General features: G+C 37.0%; 2 protein-coding genes across 3 annotated transcripts; both read left to right on the top strand.

Moving 5' to 3' along the window:
• Nucleotides 1-288: 288 nt before the first annotated feature.
• Nucleotides 289-5,724, top strand: LOC148845201 (phosphatidylinositol 4-phosphate 5-kinase 6-like). Of its 2 annotated transcripts, none has more exons than XM_088952869.1 (8): nucleotides 289-1,806; nucleotides 3,375-3,542; nucleotides 3,653-3,818; nucleotides 3,910-4,026; nucleotides 4,142-4,335; nucleotides 4,460-4,605; nucleotides 4,701-4,776; nucleotides 4,903-5,724. In XM_088952869.1, exons 1-8 carry the CDS (start codon nucleotides 608-610, stop codon nucleotides 5,189-5,191), a joined length of 2,355 nt encoding a protein of 784 aa, XP_088808995.1. In that variant the 5' UTR covers nucleotides 289-607; the 3' UTR covers nucleotides 5,192-5,724. The 2 variants fall into 2 exon arrangements, with proteins under 2 accessions (XP_088808995.1, XP_088808996.1); XM_088952870.1 differs by having other exon boundaries at nucleotides 4,460-4,575.
• A 14,200-nt stretch (nucleotides 5,725-19,924) lies between these two features.
• Nucleotides 19,925-23,598, top strand: LOC148845202 (uncharacterized). The gene is made up of 2 exons (XM_088952848.1): nucleotides 19,925-20,268; nucleotides 22,665-23,598. The coding sequence occupies exon 2, from the start codon at nucleotides 22,694-22,696 to the stop codon at nucleotides 23,489-23,491; it is 798 nt and encodes a 265-aa protein (XP_088808974.1). The 5' UTR covers nucleotides 19,925-20,268; nucleotides 22,665-22,693; the 3' UTR covers nucleotides 23,492-23,598.
• The last annotated feature ends 899 nt before the right edge of the window (nucleotides 23,599-24,497 follow it).

Consider the following 24,497-nt stretch of genomic DNA (forward strand, 5'->3'; position numbering starts at 1 on the left):
CCATGCCCCCTCCTCCCTTCCATAATAGCCAGAAATGGAGAGAGAGAGAGAGAAGCGAGGATGAAGAGACCGTTTGACGTGGTTCTCAGTTAATTCGGAAGCCAGAAAAAACCAGACCTTCTCATTGATTAACCTCCACAAACATTCAATAACAATAATTTAATCCCTTTAATCTAAAAATAACCACTTACACACCCATGTTCGCTTCTCCTTCCAAATGTTAGGCTTATTAGCACTTATCGGAGCTGAAACCAGTAGAAAATTCAGAAAAAATAAAGAAAAGAAAATACCCAGAAAATTTTGGGGAGGAAAACAAAAACCCAGACATGGGATTGTCCCTTGGTTCGAAAAGAAAAGGCCAGTACTTGGTTGCATTGCGCCTTTTGCTTTCCCGTTAATCAAAAACAAAACAAATCTTAACACAGAGAAAGAATACACAAACGAATGCCCAAGGAAAGCAAAGAAGGAAAGAAAGAAACGTTCTGTGGATTCGGGGATTGATATGTTCAATCTCTGTTTCTGGGTTCTGAAACGAATTTCTTTATTTGGGTTTGTAATGGGTGAGGGTATTCGGTAACTGTGAGGTGGTGGAAGAAGTGAAGTGAGGATGAGCAGAGAGTATAGTGGCGCAAAAGCCTGGGAAGCGACTGTCCGTAAGACACAGGCTGCTGCGAAGAAGCGTGTGAGCGGCATTTTCTCGACAATGTCGGTTGCCCATGTCGATGACGAGGAAGGTGGCGGCAGTGCCTCGGAAATGTACTATGCGGAGCGCATGCTCTCTAATGGCGACTTCTACACGGGGCAGTGGGTCGAAAACCTTCCTACCGGCACCGGGAAGTATCTGTGGACCGACGGTTGCATGTACGTCGGCGAGTGGTTTCGCGGGAAGACCATGGGGAAGGGGAAATTCTTCTGGCCTTCTGGGGCTACCTATGACGGAGAATTCAAAAATGGGTACATGGACGGGAAGGGAGTTTACACTGGTCCTTACGGGGATACCTATCGTGGTTCATGGGTTATGAATCTCAAGCATGGCCAAGGTACTAAGCACTACATTAATGGCGACTGTTATGAAGGGGAGTGGCGTCGTGGTGCGCAAGATGGGCATGGCCGGTATCAATGGAAGAATGGGAATAGCTACATTGGGCAATGGAAGAATGGTGTTATCTGCGGCAATGGGACTCTGATGTGGGCAAATGGGAATCGATACGACGGGATGTGGGAAGATGGGATGCCCAAAGGGAATGGTACTTTCAGGTGGGCCGATGGGAGCTTCTATGTGGGTACTTGGAGTATGGACCCCAAGGAGCAGAATGGGACTTATTATCCGTCCGGCACTTCGCCGGCGGCGAATCTTGATTGGGATCCTCAGGTTGTGTTTTCATCTGATTTGAATGATTGCAAGGTTTGTCCTGGTGAGAAAGTCTCTGTTTTCCCGTCGCAGAAGACCCTTACTTGGCCTGGATTTGAAGGAGATGCGCAGAAGGGTGGGTGGAAGCCGTCGAAGCATTCGGATCCTGGTAAGCCGAGGAGATCATCTGTGGATGGGAAGGGGGGTGCAGATAAGTTTGATAGATTTTGCATTTGGGAGAATGATGGGGATGCTAATTGTGACATTATTGATGGAAATACATTGTTGGGGAGAGATGGAGACGATGGGAGTCTGCAGCTTGAAGATACTGATTCTAAGGGAACCCGGCAGCAGTTGAAACTGAATCAGCCAAGGGAGGCGAAGCGGCAGGGGGAGACAATCTCTAAAGGCCATAAGAACTACGAACTCATGCTCAATCTGCAGCTAGGAATCAGGTACTGATCCAAAAATCTTTTTTGTGCTCCTTTTTGGCCTGCTTTTGTTTGTTTGTTGTTGTTGTTCATGTAATCATTTAGTGGTTTGATTTATAGCTTCTATATATTTTTGATTGTTTCCTTTTACCTCCACTTTTATGAGAAAATCCTTTTGGGTATGTTAGAATTTTAAAGAGAATTTTATATTGTAGAAGGTTGACACTTGATAGAATAGCTAGAAGCCATTTCTGATAAGGATTTTATCCATTAACCATTGGTGAAGACCATTCATAATGTTCCCCTGATATGATCATCTCGACTCTGGAGAGCATTGAAACTTGATACTTCTAGTCGGCTCAAAATTTTGAAGAGTTTATGAAACCTGTGGTTGTGGAGCTATATGAATAATAATCAGAAATTAAAGTACTCTTTCCCTGTAAGTAATTTATACAGAGAATCGCTTTTTGTCAAGTTTACATGTGAATTTATCAATCTGATGCCTTTTTTTTCCTTTGAATAATCTATATGGTCATTGGTAAAAAAAAAATATAATCTACATGGTCAACAAATAAACTGATATAAGTTCGTAATCATGTCCCTTCTGTCTTCTCTTTTCTTTTCACTGAAATGAATCTATTCCCTTGTATGGAGGATTTTCTGCTTACTACAATTCTACAATATCAGCTTGTTGAAATGCTCTATGTTTTTATACATAGTTTTTCAATGGCTTTACATGCAGTTGTAGATGAGGGAGATGCAAGAAAGAAACAGTGACCATCTATTTATATGTATTTTTGCATTGCATGTCTTAATCCATTCCCAATTAAAGGAGGCTTCAAAACTAGGAAAAGGAAAAAAGTACAAATAGGGATAAAATATGATTCTTAAAGCATCTGGTACCATATTTAGAATTTTGTCTCCCAGAATTTACTCATGAAATTTTGGTACTCTCCATTCATATGTATTAGCATGCTTTGGTCTTCAAGGATATGGCTTAAGTTAAATAATTAAATCTGAAATTTGGCATTTTATTCTCTTCAATAAGATATATTTGATCTTCATGGTTTTCTCAGGCCCATCCTTTTCTGAGGTTTGGGAAATCTTAAGCTTCTAAATGATGGAATGAAACAGGACAAGGTTTTAGGTTTTTACCCGTAGTATTCAATTCCTAATTCTTAAGCTCCAGCTGAGATATTAAAGAAATAGCAACATGGATTATTATGACTTGTTCTATCTCAGGCTTCATGACATTGTGCAGAGCATGATGGCCCCTTGTAATACTGTTAGAAGGACGAGACAGTTCTGCAGAGAATGAAGAATGATTTACAAGTCAAATTGTTTATTTTAATCTGTTAATCAGTGAACAACTTTCAATTAGGAAAACTAGAAATGGTCTCTCTCCAAGACTTACATTTTTTTGTGTAGATTCTGAATCCAAGACCTTGTTCCTGCCTTGTCATTGACATATTTCAGTAAAACAGTATATGTGTGTCTTATGTATCTCAATTCTCATAGCCTGTACTGTTCATACTTAGCTCTCTGTGAACACTTTGATCACTACCTTCTTAACATGTTACACATTTGAGCAGGCATTCTGTAGGAAGACCTGCTCCAAATGCATCCCTTGATCTGAAGGCTTCAGCTTTTGATCCAAAGGAAAAGGTATGGACAAAATTCCCTCCTGAAGGAAGCAAGCATACTCCACCACATCAATCCTCTGAATTCAAATGGAAGGATTACTGCCCAGTGGTTTTCAGGTTAGTCCTTGAACAACATGTTTTATTGCCATTGCTAAATCCTGTTTCACATGTTGAGTACTTCGATTCAGTTACCTTTTCCTTATCTTTTTATCATTATTTGTACTCAGGACACTCCGGAAATTGTTCAAGGTGGATCCTGCTGATTACATGATCTCCATATGTGGAAATGATGCACTCCGGGAACTTTCTTCTCCAGGGAAAAGTGGAAGCTTCTTTTACCTGACCAATGATGACCGCTACATGATAAAGACAATGAAGAAATCAGAAGTAAAAGTGAGTTCTGTTTTCTGCTATAATTGCCTTGGTAGAATCAAGATGTTTTTTTCCATGACCTAATTTGATTTCTTTCGGTGTCCTTGCACAGGTGCTTATAAGGATGCTTCCAGCCTACTATAACCATGTCCGTGCCTTTGAGAACACATTAGTTACCAAATTTTTTGGTCTGCATTGTGTCAAGTTAACTGGGGCTGCACAAAAAAAGGTAGGAAAACAGGCATCAGAATATCAGATACTAATTTCAGGCCCCAGAGTTTGTCTGAAATTTTAACAGACGAGGTTCTAATATATTGTAAGCTTATGAATGGCTGATGAACCAGGTTCGCTTTGTTATAATGGGAAATCTGTTTTGTACTGAGTACCCAATTCATAGGCGCTTTGATTTGAAAGGATCTTCCCATGGCCGCACAACAGATAAACCAGAGGAAGAGATTGATGAAAATACAACCCTTAAGGACCTTGACCTTAACTTTATATTTCGACTGCAGAGAACATGGTTTCAAGAGCTTCACAGGTGAATTCAACTTAACAACCTAAGCTATATCTTCCAATGAAAATTTTACTTTGTTCATGAAATTTGGTTGCTTTTTGTTTCAATCTTCTTCTTTGTGTTCCAAGCTAAACCTTTCCTCTCACAGGCAAGTGGATAGAGACTGTGAGTTCCTTGAACAGGAGAGGATTATGGACTACAGTCTTTTGGTGGGCCTTCACTTTAGAGAAGCATCATATAACAAGGACTCGGCTACAAATGAGGGTCATCCATCTGGAGCTCGAACTCCCATCGGTTATTTCTTATTATTTATAAAATCACTAATCCTATTTGTAACTTCAGCTTGATCTTCTGCTCAACAGAGTAAATATTATGACCTTTCCATACAGGTAATGGTGACCAAGAGAATGAAGCAGCTCAACTTTCTAGGGTGGAGATGGATCAACTTCTTTTTGATCCTACACGGTATAACTGATTCATATGAAAGCTTTAGTTAGTCTTGTTATCAATTTTTAACGCTAATGTTCCTTGCCAAATGTGCATATCTTTTAGTTTTCCTCTCAAACAATCCCTTTGTATCGAGTATTGCAGGTGGGCAACCATCAGATTGGGTATAAATATGCCAGCACGGGTTGAGCAGACAGTGAGAAGAAGCGATTGTGATACTCAACTGGTTGGAGAGCCCACAGGAGAGTTCCATGATGTGATCCTGTTCTTTGGTATCATTGACATACTCCAAGATTATGATATCAGCAAGAAGCTAGAACATGCATACAAGTCCATCCAATATGATCCAACGTCAATATCAGCTGTTGATCCGAAGCAATACTCAAGACGTTTCCGTGATTTTATATTCAAAGTTTTCACAGAAGACACTTGAATCCCAGCTGAAAGCCACTGCAACCGTTGCATATGGATTTAACAGCATTTGTTGACTTGTGTTGCCAGCTGATATTGGATAATTGTTGCAATTGTTGCTGGCAGCCATCCATGTATAGTGTCAGTCTTAGTTGAAATACGTTCTACTTGCTGCCAAACAGGTAACCAATGTGGCCATAGACATGCCTTTGGAGGATCAGTTGTGGCTGCCAGAATTGCATGTTTGATAAGCATTGCTCTTCTTTCCCTCTATATATTAATTATAGATTATATAATATGGTTGTCAAAGGTATAGATGAAAGCTTTGACCTGGAAATATGCAAAGCTCATTCAAATTGTAAATGAATTTACCTGAGGGTAAACTGTACCAGAAATTATTCTTTATGTACCCAATTTTTTTTTTTTTTTTGTCTCAGAAGATGAAGATGAATCTCTGGGATTTTGGGATTTGAATAAAAGTGTACAGAGAGTAAGGGAACTGAACCAAATTTTGTCATTCCATCTATACTAAAATGCTTTTGATATTCTAGAGTCTACTGATTCTCTAGTGTGTAAAAAATACTCTGTAATGGCATGCTTTTGTATGACGCTCATATCTGAAGGAGTGACGAGGAAGGAAAAGAGGATTAGAAACAGAGGATGAGAATAAGGCTGGAAAGGTTATTACAGGTTGTTATTTCAAGTAATTTGCTGATGCAATTTAGTATACAAACATGCAATCTCATGGGGTAAGAAATTATTTGCTAAATTGGTGTAGCAAGGAATTTATTCTTTCGCAGATTGGCAATTACTTGCAAGGACTTGATGCAATAAAATGGGGTGGGTGGACTGTTTTGAAAAAAAAAAAGGTGCAAGCAAAGATCATGTCAGATAATTAGAGACTTGACTTTATTGACTGTTTATATTCAATTTGTTTTTATCTACTTCAATCTCCTATCAAATTTCATTCATGCAAGTATTCCTGTTTGGAGGCTGGGAGCCTCATGCATTGGGCTACCCTTTAGGTATTCTTGTACATAGAGGCCATTGTGAGAATGTGAAGTGAAAGGGAGTCCAATATATTCAGTTATCACCAATCATATTGAGTTTGATAATGGCTGAAGTAGTTGAATTGAATGACTTATTGCTTTGTCTTTTTCTGGGTAAAATAATTAAATAAAAATAATTTGGTCTACAATAATCAATCCAAATTCAGTTTCTGCCATTAAGGAGCTGATATATTTTCTTATAATCCAAACAGTGGGAGTTATTCTAGGCAGGGAATACGAGTTGAACCCATTGTCAAACGTGGATCCAGTCAGTAACTGATGGGAAAACTATGTAGATCCAGTCCCATTGTCCCAACCAAACCCTACAGGGTCTATAATACTAGACTCAGAACCGAACCAATTCTTAATCAGGCTAATTGGGTCTCACCTTGGAATCTGTAATTACCTACAATATAATAATTTTAAACTCATTTTTAATCTAATCTTAATAAAATGATAGTAAACAGTAAACCTGCTATTTATACATAATCATTTTGAAACAGTATAATTGGTTCTGTCAGGTAAACCTGATCCATTGACAGGGCTAAATTAAACCAATCAAATTTCATTAGCAATGACTACTACTACATAGCATGTGTTTGGATTCTTTGGAACCGTGGGAATTTTTAGCATTTTTCCCATTATGTGAATCTGTATTTATAGGATTTATAAAAGTAGATTTTGGTTTATATACACTACCGTTGGGGAAGCTTTATTTTGGCACTTCTCTAACAAGTAGACATTTATTTACTGTTTTGTAGATATAACACCTAATAACGCCAAAGTGTCAATAAATAGATTCATTATTACTTTCTCAAATTTTCAAATAAATCAAATATAAAATATTTATTTAATAAATGTCCACGGTTTCAAACACATACATAATCTATTTTATAAGGATTCAATCCTATTCCCGGTTCATCTTTTCCATCAACAAATGGGTTGGCGACTTTATTCGTTCCCGGTTCATCCACCACGGGTTCTTTAATTCGTTTTACCCGGGAATCCCACTCGAGCTCGATGGAGATTCCGGTATTCCACCAACGGTATTAACAGATGGATAGTCGCCTCGATTACTGTATACTTTTGCACCAAAACCAAAGTCATTCAAAGGGTTGCTTCGAAGAAATTTTCAGAGAGAAACAACTCCAAGTACGAAAGTTCGGCCGTCGGCGAGCAGAAGATAGAATTTAACCAAAAAAAAAAGCTTACAGCGTTGTAAATGAAGATGCATGAAAAGTAGAGAGAGGAGAGAGAGAGCACGCGGGGTTGAATACTTGGATTACTGCAGAAAAAAAGCTATGATTAAGGGGGGAGTAATGAGATTGAAAGGGAAGTTTGCTTGGAAGAGAAAGTGAGTTGAGACTGACAAGTTAAGCAGAAAGGAGGGAGTTTCCTTCTTTTTTTTTTGTTTTTCTTTATCTTATACTCTTTTGGGATTCAACAGAAGCTACAGAACAGCAGTAATGGTTCAGCGCTGTATAAAGATAAGAGATTTCTAGGGCTCAAAAAGGATCGGAACGATGGTGACTCCCATTCTATGTTTAGCATGTACAATACAGTGCAGTGAGAAAGGAGAGAGAGAGAGGGAGAGTAGTACGTGGCTACGTGCAGGTGCAGCAGCCCTGGCCTTTTTACGTAATAACTTCTTCTGGATTTGGGGTTTAGCTTTTAAAGGCTGAGAGAGAGACGCCTTTACTAGAAGTAGAGGCGTGGAGCTGGAGTTGACTTGAAACAAATAAACATGCACCGCTTCATGCGCTCATTCATCAGAATTTAGGCGGCGGTGTTGCTGCTACTGTCTGCTGCTGCTATCTCGCCGGCCTCCTCTCTCTCTCTCTCTTTCTCTCTCAGTCTCAGAGTTGGATTCCATGTATGTTTACATTAAATTCAAGAAACCCATATGGGTTTGGGGCTTTGGGCCTTCGGAGTGAATGAAACAGGGCAAGCAAAGGAAAAAGAAAAATCAGAAAAAAAAAAAACACCAAAAGGAAGAGAAAAACAAATTAGTCCGAGCCCGATCAATCCGGCTCCACCGCCTGCGCTAGATATCTGGGAAGAGAGCATCGGAGAAAGGGAGAGAAGGCCGGCCAGAATGTCTTCTTTTACAAAGTTTGCCCAACGAGGGCGCCACTGAAAAGTCAGGTTTTTCCCAATACAAAGGGACAGAATGTCTTCTTTCACAAAGAGCAGCTCCGACAAACAGAAATCATCTCCTCTGGTAAAAACAATCGATGAGCCGAGAACAGTCAGATTCCAGACACCAGTTTGGAGCTTCTCAAGAGTTCACAAAAAGGATGGCTTCATACAGAGCTTTGGCTTCAGCAACCAGCGCTGAGGAAGCATTTGTGGGACCTCCTTCAATCATGCAACAAACACCCTCTGAGTCCCTCTCCAAATAACCAAAAGAAGCTTTATTTGGGGATATAAAACCACCATCCACATTGATTTTTAAAGTACCAGCACTAGGTGGTTGCCAAAAAGAGGTTGAGCCAGATTTGCAGTTACCCAGCGAACAGTTTTCCAATCTCGGCAGCAAGATCTGAGATGTCTCCATTATAGAGGATTAGTATTTTCATGATCAAACATAAAAGAATTCTTGTCCTTCCATATTTCCCACACACAAATAGCCACCTTTGCTGCTGCATCCCTGTGACTTTTAACCCAAATCCTTTAGAAGGCTGAAAAACCATTTGGAGAAGGGAGCCAGGGATTCCACAGGTTTGAAGCCTATGTTTGTGGCCATCCAAATACACCTGGCCTTCTCACAGAGACGAAGGGCATGGGCGATGGATTCCGATGCAATTTCACATCTGCCACAAGTGGAAGAACTAGTAAGGTCCCTACCGAAGAGGTTTTCTTTAACAGTCACCCCATTTTTACAGCATTTCCAGAGGAAAGTCTTTATTTTTTGCTCGATTGAGAGTTTCCATAGGAGGGAGAGGGACCAGCACTTGGATTCATCTTCCACGTTGGAGGGCATAGAGGTTTCATTTTCTAGATGCTTTAGGGCAAGGAAATAAGCAGACTTTGCTGAAAATTTCCCATTGCTATGAAGAGCCTTGATAATCTCATCCTCCCATCCATTACTGGCAAGATCAATTTCCAAAATCTTCTCAGATGGAAACGTTTCTAGAGAAACATATTTGACACTTTTTGAACATTCCATCTCCTACACTGCTGGTCAATTCGACCAGCTACAGAAGAATCCTCCACTGGTCTAGGTCTTGGTCCCTGAGGTTTCAAACCTTCAACCTTGGGTATCCAAGGATCATCCCGTAGATATCTATCTATGTTGTTTCCAACATTTGCCTTTCAGAAAATACCCTTGTTTAGGATAAAGTGACAATTCGGGTAATATTTTTTTTTTTTATCATGGATCTTGCCCAAAGGCTGCAAGTGTCTTTACACAATCTCTAGGTTTAAGGATGGACCGGTTTTGGACTGGACCCCGTTCAGTCCAAAATCAATTTGGACGGATTGGACGTGTGAACAAGACATATTGGATTGGACCAATTCAATTCAAAATATTTAGGGAGAATTACTGATCAGTTCAGTTCAGAATTTTGTACTTGACCCAAATATTTATTAGATTTCCATAATAAATTTATACTGGGTTGGGTTGGATTAAGTCAATATATGGTCCATTGATATAAGATAAGATTATAGGTGTCAATGGACCAGACTTGGGTTGAAACCAATCTAAATTAAAATGAATTTGAACAGATTGAACGATCCATACATTGAATTGGACTGATACAAACTGGTTTAAAATATTCATTGGATTGGACTGAACCTGATCCATTTGTAATAGAATCACATTGGACTGAATTGGACCAAATCCAGTCCAATTGACACCCCTACTCTAGCTTTTGCTTTGCCAACAAAGCAAGATTAAAAGAACGGGGTTCCTAATCCCGATCCCACCATTTGACTTATTTTTGCATATTTGGTTCCATCCAATTCATCAAACCCTGTTTTTATCCTAATTGTCACCCCACCAGAACTTTCTCTCGGATTTGGTGAGATTGTTAGAACCCTCGATGAATAATAAGTTAAAACCCTCTTTACACTTTCGTTTTGTTTGATGATAATTGAATCAAATTGGATTTCATATTCAATAATTTGATTGAATCGAAGTGGAATATAAAAATTTGTAGATCCATCGGATTCAGATTGAATTCGAATTTCTTAAATTTCCTAACGATCCATTTGCATCCCTAAACCCTAGCTCAAACGGCATATTTACTTTGCCACTTCAACCCACTTCAGTTCAGTTGCCTGAGAATTGCTACTTAGTGACTTAATGTAATGGCAAAATCAGAGGTTGATAAGCATGAGAATGTGGATTGAGTCATGGAGCATTTAATCTTGAGAGAGAGAGGTATGCCAAAAAGTACGTATTAGCCTTTTGCTTTGCAAGGTAGGCTCCACAAAGACAGCCTATAAACTATGTTTTGTGAGAAACTCAGAAATCCCAACTACACTGTCATACAACCAAAAAAATTGGCTTTTATGGTGAAGCTTGTTTGCCACTCAATCAAAACTTCAGCCCTTCCAAATGGGCTTAGGCCAAGCCCAGACCCGTCCGCACCCAAGATTTTGCCTCTGACCCACATTTCTTTTTATGTCAACTAGAGGTGGATTTGAGCTGAGCCGAATAGTATGAGGCTTGAGCTTGAGCTTGAGCTCCATTCTAGCTAGAATATTGAGATTGAGCTCGGTTTGAGTAAAAAATTCATAAGCTCGAGCTCGATTTGAGGAAAAATATTTTATAAAAATAAAAATTATATATAAAAAATATTTTTTATTTGATATTTAAAAAAAATAAGAATTATAATATTTTTATTATATATATATATATATATATATATATATATATATATATATATATATATATATATATATATATATATATATTCGAGTCCGGCTCGTTTATTAATCAAGCCTATAAATTAGGCTCGAACTTGGCTCAAAGCTCAATTAAAACCGAACTGAACCGAACTTTTCACAAGCCGAGCTCGAGCAACTCGTTAAAAACTCGACTCATTGCCACCCCTACTGCCAAGCACACTGTCTATTCCAATAGAATTCCATATTCTTTTCCAATTTCGCACGAATTCCTTCCTACCTGTGAATTCATGCACATTAATCACGTTTTTTTCAACATAAATATTGATGCCCATGACTTTTTTTTTTATAAGCTAAAAAAAAATTCGAAAAGTGAACTAAATTTGGGTTGGGTTGTGGATTGAGGCCTCAAATAGCCCTAACCAACCAGCAGGCACATGTGGTTGTGCAAAAATAAAATGATTTTACTTTAAAATTGGGCTGTGAATTCCAAAACAAGATGATTGTGCAAAAACATATTCATAAATTCTTTTAAGCTGAAGCAGCTCAAATTGTCTTTGGGTTAAGCTCGGGTTGGGCTATAGTTGACCCAACCCACCTGAATTGCACCCTTATTAATGCATTTGTAGCTTATATCTAACATGTTTTTGGTTTTATGTTTTGAAAACAATACACACAAAAGCAAAAAAGCAAGTGCAAGTAAATTGTAAGTAAGTATTAAAGCTATCAAATTATTCTGGTTTCACTTACAAGTATCAGTATCATCATGGACAACAATAGAATTAAAAAAAAATGGTGCACAAATTATATGGCTGAAAGTTATCTCGTCTTTTTTGAATTTTCAGACAAGTGATCTTTTAGGTGAAACTCATTTGTTGGTGGATTCAGATCGTCTATGCATGGGAGACATGCCAATTGAAGGGGGACAAATGATAATGCATTTATTATGAGGGTGTTCTGTTATACACACAATACATGGTTTTTGAACTGTTGTTGATTTAGAGGATTGAATTATTTGCCCCATAAACAATTCAGACCACCCTCCTAAATTATTCATTTGTCAAAAATTATTGACTTGGTCAGCAACCCACTAAGCCGGGCAGTTGAGTATTGATTCGTTCGGCTCATATAACAAATTTTTGCCTTTTAAATTTTAATTGTGTTTTTTTTTTTAATTGCAATGGACCATTCATTTGGATTGGACAGTCAAACAACTCAAACCTCTGACCTAAAAACCGATGGCCAAAGTAGTTCTAATCCTAGCTAGGCCAGTTTTTAAAACATATTTGGTTATACATAACCTGGTTTAAATCTGTGGAGGGTTGTTAACTAAAAGAAAAAAAAAAAAAAAACCATTACCCAAAATGGAACCCTTAAGACAAATTGGTAAATAATTCGGTTTAGTCAATTTGGCCATTATTATTAAATGGTGGTCCTATTGTCTTAAATAAACTTTTAATATTTATTTTAAGAAAAAATTTCAATTAATATCTTATACTTTGGGTTTAATGTCATTTTGGTCTTTGAACTTTAAAATGCGATAATTCAATATTTAACTTTTAAAATATGTCAATCCAATACCTATCATTAATCAATTATTAAACGACTTATAAAAAAGATAAAAATGCCATTCAAGTATCATCTAAAGTTACCAATCCTGATAAAGGCAGGATTTCAATCCAAATTCTCCAACATTCTTCAAGAAATTTTAAAATAAATAAAAAACGAAAGAAAGAAGGTTAGTTGACATCTCTGGTCAAATTTCCACCTCCAGACGGAGAAATTTAAAATCTCAATCCTGGGTTGGATTCGGAATTCTTTCCCTCTTGGCTTCTTACCAAGGTGAGAGAGTGAGGAAAACGAAAATTCAGCCAATTGGTGCAAGCCGGGTTGCCCCATTTGAAAAAATTCAGCCACATCGTACTCGGGTAGAATCCAAGCTCATGAGTCATGCAAAATTCAATAAATGCTAAACCCAACCTGACCCAAATTATTTGGAGCTCTGATCCACATATACATCAAAGTATTTATAAATCCAATTACCTCCTCATGTGTAAACCCAACAACCGGTCTGATTTCATTTTAAGAAAATTTTAGATCAAACCAGTAAATTATAATGTGAAAATCCTCATACCAAATCTGTTTAATATGGAAACTAAAATCTGTTTCTAATACAGATTAAATCATTCTATTAGACGTCATTCATTGATTATTTATCTAGTCCTGTTCGGGCCGAGCCAGCTTTCGACGGGACAGACCTCTCAGAGGCCACGGTTCGTATGCTTATGGACCGGTTTATGCCTTGTTGAAGTCTTGATTTGTTTTCATGGCTTCTTTCCTCTGTTGGGCACCGGCCGGAACATGAGCCCGCAGAGTAGCTCGGAGGAGTTCAAGTGCTTGATGGGATGCCCAGTGAGCCTCAACCTCAGCCACGGTCACGGCCAGCCTTCTCAACACTACCAACTATCAGAAGGGAAAAGAAATCTATTCCCATAGCTAGCTAGTATAAAGTATAATCATGGTGAATATAATTTTTCTTCTTGTTCATAAAGGTTGATATATTGAACACATATGTAGTTCGGATTTTTATTGATTGAATTTGAACCTAAATTTTGCTTCAACTCAGTTAGTTCTCTGTTTCCAATTTATTGGATTTGATTAAGCAGCACCAGAAAAAACATAGAATATATCAGAAATTTTGGCTTGGTTACAATATTGCAATTTCATTTATATTAGAGAATGCGATTATGCAAATGTGGGTGTTCTTTTTTTACTTTGGATTTTACTTTTTTTTTTACCTCATTCATAATGCAAATAAGCAAAAGCTGAAACAAGAATATATCAGAAATTTTGTAATTAAATCATTTGCACTCCCAGAATTTACACTGGTGCAAATAAGATTGCACTACAAACAAATCAGGACTAATAAGTAATAGCTCATATTGATCAATGTTTGGCAGGACTTAGCAAGTGCAAGGCCATAATCACTCATCAAAGGGTTGGAGTGGTGCTTGCTTGGCGCCAAGACCTACCCTAATCGCCCACAGTTTGGCAACAATAGTGATTTTTATACAAGCGGCGGCCAACCATAACTGATTATACAATTTTTGAAACTGACGAAAGTCTTTGACACCGGAATTTGAGTAAAGAAAATTCCAAATACAAGACAATTTAACTGAACCCGGTTTTGCTTTTGATCCTAACCGGTGTATACCCAGCTTCTCAGACCCATCGGGTTGACCGGTTGGGGATGGAGATCATGTCCAATCGGGGACAAGGACAAGGATGAGAGTGAATTCCCCACCCTAATCTTTTTTTTTTTTTTCGAAAGTAAATTCAATTTAAAAATTTTAGAAATTTGAGTCCCCACCAATAAACCTATTTTCGATGAAAAGTCATTTTTATCATCGACGGGGATTGGTATCAAGAATGGAGAGTATGATCCCCACCCATTGCCATTCCTAGTGAACTATGAATAGACCTACCAACCTAGCTAAAAAGATGTATTGATCCATCTGGCCTTTGATTTGAGGAGATGAAATTTCTTGAGAACAAAATCTGTGCAATACTCAAAGAGCACAACATTCATCTGCATATCAGGAACATCACCTCATAAATTTAACATACATGTATAGGAATATTATATACAATTAGATGCCTATTTGTGTGGAATTTGATTTGAGAATCCCATTTTAGAGAGATGATGATTATATGGTTGAGATGATAGAACTGTCAACTAAAACTAAAGAAAGTGGGCAACACACAATCATTGTAGCAGATGCTGGATAGTGTATGCCCTTAGCTCCAATCAACTTGATATATATTATGACATCTATTGTAAACGAATAAAGTGCATATTTGATTCATGTTATATTGATGTGTTTCTGTGTAATATCCTCAAACTGGATACTAATGAGACTCGTGTTAGTTTAGAATCTTCACAGCCATTGAATAGATTTGGGGAGATTTATCCTGTTAAGACTGGCATTGATGCCAAGTTGGTTGGGGTGGTTTGTCTGAACTGCTAGGGTGAGACCTGAGGTACATGCAGTGTGGGTTTGCTTGAAACCCTGAATTGGAGCAAATTCCATTATTACCTTAGACCTTGGAGATAGATGGGCAAAACTGGAATGTTACACCTAACCCCTAGACTCGATTATGGTATTGCACTAGGTGTTGGATTGGGTTGTTTTTAACATGCCAATCAGTGAGATCCTTAGTGGGGGTCAAAATCTATGTATGTTGGAACAATTTAAGAATTCACCTGAGTGGGTGATCATAGTGACAGGATCAGCCCATTTGTTAGACAAAGTGAATGTTCGGGGAATGCACTCTCTCTGATGAAAACCTAAACTATCGGCAATTGATTTCAAACTTGTTGAAATGTGTTTTGCAAAATATATTTATATAGAGATATACATATATATTATGGTTTCATAAAATGTTTGTAAAATGTTTTAATTCCCGGGATCCACGTGAGTAGAGAGTGCAACACTGTACTTTACAACCAAGGAAGAGGTCCTCTTTTATCGGGCAGTGTATGATCATTAAGGGCCGAGAGGTTTAAGTGTAAGACCATTTAGGGATAATAAACCTGATGGGCTAGTCTCACATCTGCCCACAGTCCTTGGGCCTTCATAAGATGGTTGGACCCAATGACCATTTAGTGTAAATGTTGGGCCCATTAAGAGCCCATATTGATGGACTCAGGGGTTCACTGTATTCAACAGTGAATTCGGCTATGCCTTGTAACAGAGGCTGGGCTGAACTCATGTGGCTTATGTGCAGATCAATGATAGGGTTTCACGCCATACAAAGAGAGCCAACCTATCCAACATTTAAAGGACGTGAGCCTGAAAGCCTAATGGGCCTAAAGCCCATTTCGAACTGTGTTAATTAGATTAATTAAATAGGGAGCGAATCTGGGTATGGATCAACATATAAGAATAAGAGAATAACTCTTATCCATTTAAAGAGTCCAGATCCAAATAGAGATTTGGATCAGGAAACTTCTAAGTTGATTAGGAGTAGCTGATCTTGATCTGTAGATAAGATAAGAGATTATCTTTATCACTTAAAGAGTTCATATCCAAATAAAGATTTGGATAAAAAAACTCCTAACCAAATTAGGAGATTGACTCTTTAAGGTCTATATAAAGGAAGAGGGCGAACTTGAATACATATACACAATTTGACTACTTTCTACTTCTAGTTTTCTCTCTCTGCTCTTGCCACCCTACCCTATTCGATCTCCACCTCTTGGAGTGATCAAGATTCGACCTTGATATTGTTTCTTGGTGGAAGGAACAATTTTGAAGTTGTACTCACTACCTTGTTCGATTATTGTTGAAGAACCACTTGTTGATCCTGCCTCACCCTAAGCTGTGTCATTTTCAGTGGAGGAAGGATTTGGTGTTCTCTTTAGGCGTGAACACCTATGTTGGGAGGAACTTTTTGCGTGGATACTGTATCAGGTATTCCTCTCCTTAATCTTGGTTTCAGATTTGGTCAAATTTGCTTCAAGAATGAACATTAAAAATGCAATTTTCTAAATTATGGAATATGATTCTCAAATGGGAGAAAAAATTTTTGAAATTTCACCCAACCACCCTGCATGGTTTGGCCATCCGTATGATGGATTTTCCATCCCTTCAATAGAGACATCAAGGCAGAAGCTCTCGACATGGCAAAGAACATAGGAGCCCACAAAGTTTAGTTGGAGAGAAACTCACAACTGATCATTTGTAGTCTAAAAATTTTGGGTCTAAACATAGGTTTTGTGCTCACGCTCAACCCAAACTTATTAGGCTCACATCAAATCTGAAGTTTTATGGGCCAGACTTTGGTCCAATATTTTATAGGCTCAGAAGCCACGGCCCATGATTATCCATATTGTCCACTCAAAATTAAATTGAAAATATTCCTGGACATGGTGTATGGCATGGAGCTAGTTAGTCCGAAAACTAGTCCTACTATGCATTCTATTTAATGGATTAAGATGCTCTTAAAGATCCATATTTAAAAATGGGTTCAATTTGAATCCAACAATAGGGTGAGAAATTTAGGCCATGTTTGGTTTAATTCTCATTCTTTTTCATTCTTACCTCAGATGAAATTTTAAAATGGACAAGAATGGATAAAAAATGCTTTTATAAAAGTACATTCACAAAGTGCTTTTATAAATGTATTTTCCTAAAAGTTCTTTTATAAAAGCACTTCCATAAAAGAGCATTCGTAAAAGTACTTCCATAAAAGTTCTTTTGTAAAAGTGCTTTCATAGAAATCCTTTTATAAAAGTATTTTCATAAAAGAACTTTTGTAAAAGTACTTTCCTAAGTGTGTTCGTAAAAGTGCTTTTGCAAAAGTACTATAAAAGTACACAAAAGTGCTTTTGTAAAAGTACTTTCATAGAAGTCAGTTTATAAAAGTATTTTCATAAAAGTACTTTTCTAAAAATACTTTCATAAAAGTGTTTTTGTGAAAGTACTTTTAGTACTTTCATAAAAGTACTTTTGTAAAAGTGCTTTCATTTAGAAGTGTTTTTGCAAAAGTACTTTTGTAAAGGTGTTTTTGCAAAAGTAAACATCTATTGCAATAGTTTTGTAGGAAGAGTTTCTTCAAAGAATAAAATGAGCAAGATGGGACATGATTATTTTTAATGTTGCAAGCTATTCAATTTTTATGTTATAAAGCAAATTTTTCATTCTAAACAGAATGTAGCCCTTGGCAAGAATTTTGTAACCAAATACTCTAATGTTATTCATTCATGTCCATCCATTCTTGCCTAAAATGAGCAAGAATTAAGAGAATAATGCCTAGAGTAGTAAACCAAACATGGCCTTAGTGTATTCGGTTGTTTAGATGAGAAAGGAGAATAAGCCATAAAAAGGAACAATAATGAAAGATATAACAAATAAACATTAAAAAGACAAAAATTAAAAATAAAAAAAAAATTGATATAGAATAAAAAATGTGAAATAAAAAATAGAATAAATAATTGTACTACTTCAATAAAATGAAATAGTATTTGATAAGAAAATAACACAAATAATTGATGAAGTTAAACTCAAAAAATATGAAATATGAAAGTATAAAACAAAATAAAAAATGTAGTTATGGAAGATTCTTGTGTTGGTTTATTCATGATTTGTTTAGCTTTATTGTTTGCTCTTAGTTAATCAAAAAACATTTTATTTATGCTTGTTTGGAATATCATGTTGGTCCCACCTATTGAATCCTTATCTTACCTTGACCAGCGCCTTGGGTTTTGGGGTTATTATTAAAACAAAAGTGTTTTTGAGAATTATTTTCTGAGGTCTCAACACCTCAATCACATAATTTTTCAGAACACAGGCACACAAGAAAGAAAGAAATTCATAGCACCATACAACGAAATCACCAGAATCTGCAATAATTGTTTTAGCCCAGCTTGGGATTTTAGCCTCAAAATCTTCATAAGAGACCTGACCTCTAACAGCGGAACCATGTCTTACCAAAAAAAAAAATAAAATGACAGCAAAACCATGGGCCACTCTGTTTGCGCTCCTAGGGATGAGGGAGATTCACAGATTTAGCTTCTTTAACCATTCCTTTGAATCCTTGATTAGAAAAAGCACCACTGGTGGACAACTTTTCTCCATACCTAGAATGGCATTCACCTACAATCACTTTCAAAAATTATTCCATTGTTTTCAGTTCTATTCTTTAGGCTGCATTTGGCTGCGTTTGGAAACGATGCAAATAGAGTGTAAATTCTTGTTTAGGGTAAATTTGCACTCTGGTTCACTTTTGTCTATATTTAGTAACATTATATTTATGCATCGACAAATAACAAAAAAAATACATTTTCAAATGTATATTTACATTGATAATAAGATGTAAAAGTATATCAATAAAAAAGAAGTAAATTTGCATTCAAGTGGGATAAAAAAAAAAAAAAAAACATATGCTTTATTAGAATTCATGTTTGCATCCATTATAGCTAAAAGTTTGTTTGGTAAGAAGGTATATTTGTCCGTGCAACACTAACCCAATTTTACAATTTATATGAACCGTTTTACACTCTACATATTTGCATCGTTTTCAAACGCAACCTTAGGCTTAATTTGAAAGGAGTACAAATACAAATATATACAATACAAATGCATATAAAATAATATAAAATATAAGAATTTGTATTATATTTATCAAGTTATAAATAAACTAACCCAATGACAAGAGAAACCTATCAAGTTAAATAATACCTTGTGCACATAATTTATCAAGTTATAAATAATCTAACCCAATAACAAGAGAAACCTATCAAGTTATAAAACCCTAAAGGCCCAACAAAGGTTTCAAAGTGTCTTGCGACCTGGATGTAGGTCCACGGGAGTGTCCTCCATCTACCTCGCCATATGTGCAGTGAGTGGTCAATAGTATACCTGTTCATGGGTTGGGTAGCCCGATGGGCCGACCCAACCCGAGCTGATCTAAGTCGGGCTTGAATAAGATTTCAGGCTTGCGGACTCGGGCTTGGACCTAAAATATCGAGCCCAACTTTTTTTGGGCTAGGCTCTAGCTTTATCAAACAAGCCCGGCCCGAGCCCGACTTGATAATGTATTATATTAATAAAAATATATTTTATATAATAAAAAAGTATATATAATATATTTTTCTTTTCTTTTTTCTTTTTTCAAGTAATAATGAGACTTTTCATTATTTTTTTTAGGTTTTGAGGTCTTTTAGTATGAATAAAACAACTTTTAATTGAATTAAAAACGGAAAAAATATTTTTTTCCAAATTTTTTGTCTGACTTAAACTCGGGCTCAGACTTCAGGCTTTATAATTGGGCCAAGCTTGAGCTCTAGACCTAAACCCAATGGTCGAACTGGCCTCGGGCTCGGGCCTAAACATTTTTTTGTTAATGTAACGACACAGGGGATTCCTTTATTAAAAGAACTTGCCACGTGTACATGAGGTCCTTGCACTCAGAACTCAGAATACGCCTCTGGACTGGCCAAAGCCATTCCGCCACGTGGAGATGCCAGGTGCTCGATTCTACATTTCTACTTGTTGAAGTTTGCAATTTAGAAGTTGCGATCGTTCTTTCCCTCTCCTGCTTCACGGGGTGTTGGCTCTTCTTCCCTTCAATATCTGCTGCTTTCTTAGCGTCGAAGAGTTCATCCTCAGTTTTATTCTATCTGTTCCTCGCTCAGGTATTTGTTCTTTGGATTCTAGGTATCTGTTCCTGACTTGGGTTCTGCTATTTTTTTATTATTTTTTTGTTGCTTATTTGTTTAGAGGGTTGAATTGAGGAGCCTTAGCTCTGGGATTTTTTGAAGTTTGAATGACAAGGTCTTGATGTTGGGATCAAATTTTTGTCTTCTTTTGTTTTATTTATCAGCAATTATGGACAATCATTCTGCTCCTTTTTTATATAAACCCCACTTGTTCTAATGCGCCGATTTTGTTTGTTTACTTGTTGCCCCCTAGTTATTTGATCGATTGCTTGTTAAAGATTTATGCCATTAGAACCCTAATTTATGATGTCTAGAATGAATTTCGAGGTATCAAATTTTCTAGGGGAACTGGTTTTGGGCTACAATTTGCGAAGCTGAATAATGATAAAGTAGGATTTAAGCGTCCAGAAGGCGTAAGACTACAACATTTGTATTTATGTCCTTGAAGAGCTTGATGTCCTCACTCTCAAACTTACTTATGTTCTCGTTAAGTTTGATAGTTGGTTCTCGCATAGAACCTGATGAGGATGAATGAATAAACCAGAATTTAGATTTAAAACGATTTGCTGCCTAATACACGATTTTTTTTTTTTCTGGAGAGACCTAAAAAAAAAATATAACAACAAAGTATAAGGCTTGGATTTCGATGTCATTTTTTTGTTGAAAAAGAAGCATCTTTTTTGTGGGCTGTTCTCTCTTTTGATTAAGTGGCCGTTGTTTCTTTAAATCTATACAAGGTTGAAATAGTGAAGCAGTTCTATGCTGTATTGGATATCTGAGAGTCTTAATATGCTATTTATTCAACAAATAAAGTGTTTCTGCTGCACTTAATAAGTGGACAATCTTTGTGCCTATTTTATATTTGTTTTACGGACACAATAGCTCAGTAGGTACTAAATGTTTCTAGGGTTTCATATGGGTGACATACTAGTCTCTTTAATTTTCTGCAAAATCCTAAGGGCTTTACCCATGTTTGTATTCTACTGAAAATAGTTGACTTTTCCCTTTTTGAGAAAAAAAAAAACAAGAATCTAATTCCATTGATGATTTAGACATTCAATAAATACACAAATGTACATGCTTTTTTATTTTTATTTTTAATGGGATACATGAATATGCATGTTAGGCTTAAGGCTTCTTTATTTTCTGAATTTGTTTGCTTTAAAACTTGAGAGACTAAATAAGCGATGGGAGATCGTTTAGGCTATGTTTGGTTTGAAGGAAAATGTAGGGAAAGGAAGGGAAAGGTAGGGAAACCTTTACAAACCTTGTATTGGTTTCCCTGTCTTTCCCTTCCTTTCCCTACCTTTTCCTTCAAACCAAACATAGCCTTAGGGTCTAAGTTGAGAGAAGATCATGGTTTAGTAACTTCAGTTCTTTCATATAGAGGTGTTAAGAGTTATGAATTTAAGATTTTGAAAATGCTTTTGTATGGTGGTTTCTTTCTAGATGGACATGGGGTTTTAGTAGCAAACTTAAGGTGTAACAAAAATAGATGATGGTTGAAGAAATAAACAAATATAAAAGAAATGAAAGGAGCCTAGGAAAAGCCCAAGGTAAATCCACATCTCTTGGATGTTGTCAACTTTTAACATCCTGCAGGATGGTAGGTAATAAATGAATAAAATGTGAGGCAAATGAGTGGAGTTTATTTGTACATTTGTTTGGTTATTGTAAGTGGTGGGGGTGATATCTTGTCACTGCTTAGTTGTGGAGTTCTCTCTTCCTTTTTTTCCAATAAAAATTTTTTTTTTTTAAATAAAGCAGCAGCAGTCATGGAAACGAAAAGTAAGCTACAATTTTCTCAGAATATTTAAATAATGGGGCAAAAGTGCATTCTTAGACGTAACGAGATGGTCTACCAGAAACACAAAAATAAAAATATAAAAGAGCAAGTTACCTGCTTTCCCAGGATAAAAGCTACTAACAACTATTTCAACAGTTCTTGCTTATTGTTCTTATGTTAATTGAGCTTTCCCCTTGTTAAAAATCAATGTTCATGTGCAAATTATTGCTACCAATATTGTTGCAGTCCAGAAAATGATTCTAGAAGAAATTGACATTGAGCATCACTTGAACTACAGTCTTTAGTATATGTTTTGTAACTTATCATGATTTTCTGTAATTTTAGAAGTGCATTTTTATAAATAGTTTCCTTTCAATGACCTGATGATTTTCCCTGTTTTTTAAATGGATTTATACTAGGCATGCTTTGCATGTTCTGCCTGATTATTAGGTGATTCCCATCTATAGAAGGGGCAAATTCTTCTTTCCATTGCCACTTTTGACATAAGCCTTTCTCATTGTTTTCAGTTTGGCAGACTTTTTAACCATTTGGTTGCTTGCTTATTAGTTATTATTGTTTCCAACAGCCATTGTCACTTCCAAGAGTACTGTAGAAATGGCAGTAGAAGGTGATGTTTGGCAAGATTTTGCTTCTTCAATCACTTCCAACTCCAAGGAGCCTAGCCAGACAGGGGATGCGCCATCTCCAGAAGATGTGGCATGGGCAGATTCTTGCCTGATCAAAGATCCTGAACTGTCAGATAGTAATTGGGATTCTCTAAAAGATGCCTTACTTGATATTCTTAGTTCTCAAGCTCACTCATATCATGACAGTTCAGCTAACGAAAGTGATGGGTATCCACAAGAAAATGATTCTGAGATGCTCCCGGTGATTGAGGAGGCAGAATCTGAAAATTCTCCAAGAGAAACTGATAATGATGACCTTTTCCTCATTGGTGAAGAGGCCGAAAGAGAACAAGTTCTGCTTGGCGCTAAAAATGACTTTCTTCCTGACAGTGAAAGGGCTGAAGCTGCATATCGGGACTACTGGCTAAATGAAGTTTTATTTCCCAAAGAAAATGGAGACGGTGGTATTGGGGTTAACGTGAGTTCCTCTGATGATATAGATTCAACACCTAATGACATCTTCAGGGTCTGGAATCTGGATACACAAGTTGAAGAAGATGAGCTTGTCAAAGAATTGAATAAGGCCCTAGCAGAGAATTCGATCCGATCTATGCCACTGAATCTGGATGATGTTGGAACAGGCCCCCTCGGAGACACACCAATCTCCCTGGATGGTACAAGAAGAGATACAACTCTATACGATTTGGGCACTGAAACAAATGAGGAAGCAATTGATAATCTAATTGCTGGCATTGCTGATCTGTCTTTTCATGATTCTTCTACTTGAACTCTAGTTGAACATTACGTTTACAGTTCACTCTGGCACCTTGAATCTGTATATATTTCGTGCTTCTTATATGACGTTTTTATTTATCAAAGTATCAATTTCTCCAATTCTTTTACGTTTGGTAAAGGGCGTTGGCCACATTACAATTTACATGCAGATGCACTGGGTGCATTATAATAGCTGGGCCCAAGAAATCGTCCGGTCTATCGTTTGGACTTGGGATGCCCTTTACAGAGTCCTCGTTTAATTCTGGATTCAAGCAAGAAACAAGAGTACTTGATACCAAATCCTGCCCGAATAAAATCTGCTTGCAAGTTGCAACTTGATTATGGGAATTTGGATAGTGGTCCTAGTGGATTTTGACATACGGATCAATTTATAAAAACCAAATTATATGTGGTTTTAGGGCGATATGTACAGGCAAAAGAGCATTAGTGTTACAGAGCAGAAAGGTACATTAGAAATGGTTAACCTGCTGTAGGCAAGGTTCAAAATATCGTATTGGCAAATCGGTTTTTAGGGTCATGCAATGTTTAGAAGACCATACTAAATTGGCTGATCGGACCAGTTGAACCATGACCCGGGTCCTGACTGGTTTGGTCATCTCCAAAAACTAGAACTAAAAAACTAACTGAAACCAGCTGACTGGCTGGTTTAACCAGAGAACCAGATAACCGGTCCTGGTTTCATAAAATTGGCCGTGTCAGTAAATGCAAGGAAATTTCAAAATGCTAATATCATTGTTAACGTTTGGTAGCTATAGGGCATAATTGAACTGAGCCAAGCCAAACCTGACATGTTTTGGCTTGATTCCACTAAAATATTGCCATGTTCGAGTTCAGGTTTGAGCCATGTTTTTGGTTTCAAGCTCAATTTATTAAATAGTTGATAAGTTCTGAGATCAACTCGAAAGCTCAAACTAATATATTTTTATGTTTTATATATGTTTTATAAATATATGAGCAAGACTGGTGAGCTTTCAAGCTGAACTTTTTAATGAGGTGAA

This window comes from Nelumbo lutea, chromosome 7 (assembly GCF_056320005.1).
Source record: "Nelumbo lutea isolate HS-2025 chromosome 7, American lotus-T2T, whole genome shotgun sequence".
Taxonomy (NCBI): domain Eukaryota; kingdom Viridiplantae; phylum Streptophyta; class Magnoliopsida; order Proteales; family Nelumbonaceae; genus Nelumbo; species Nelumbo lutea.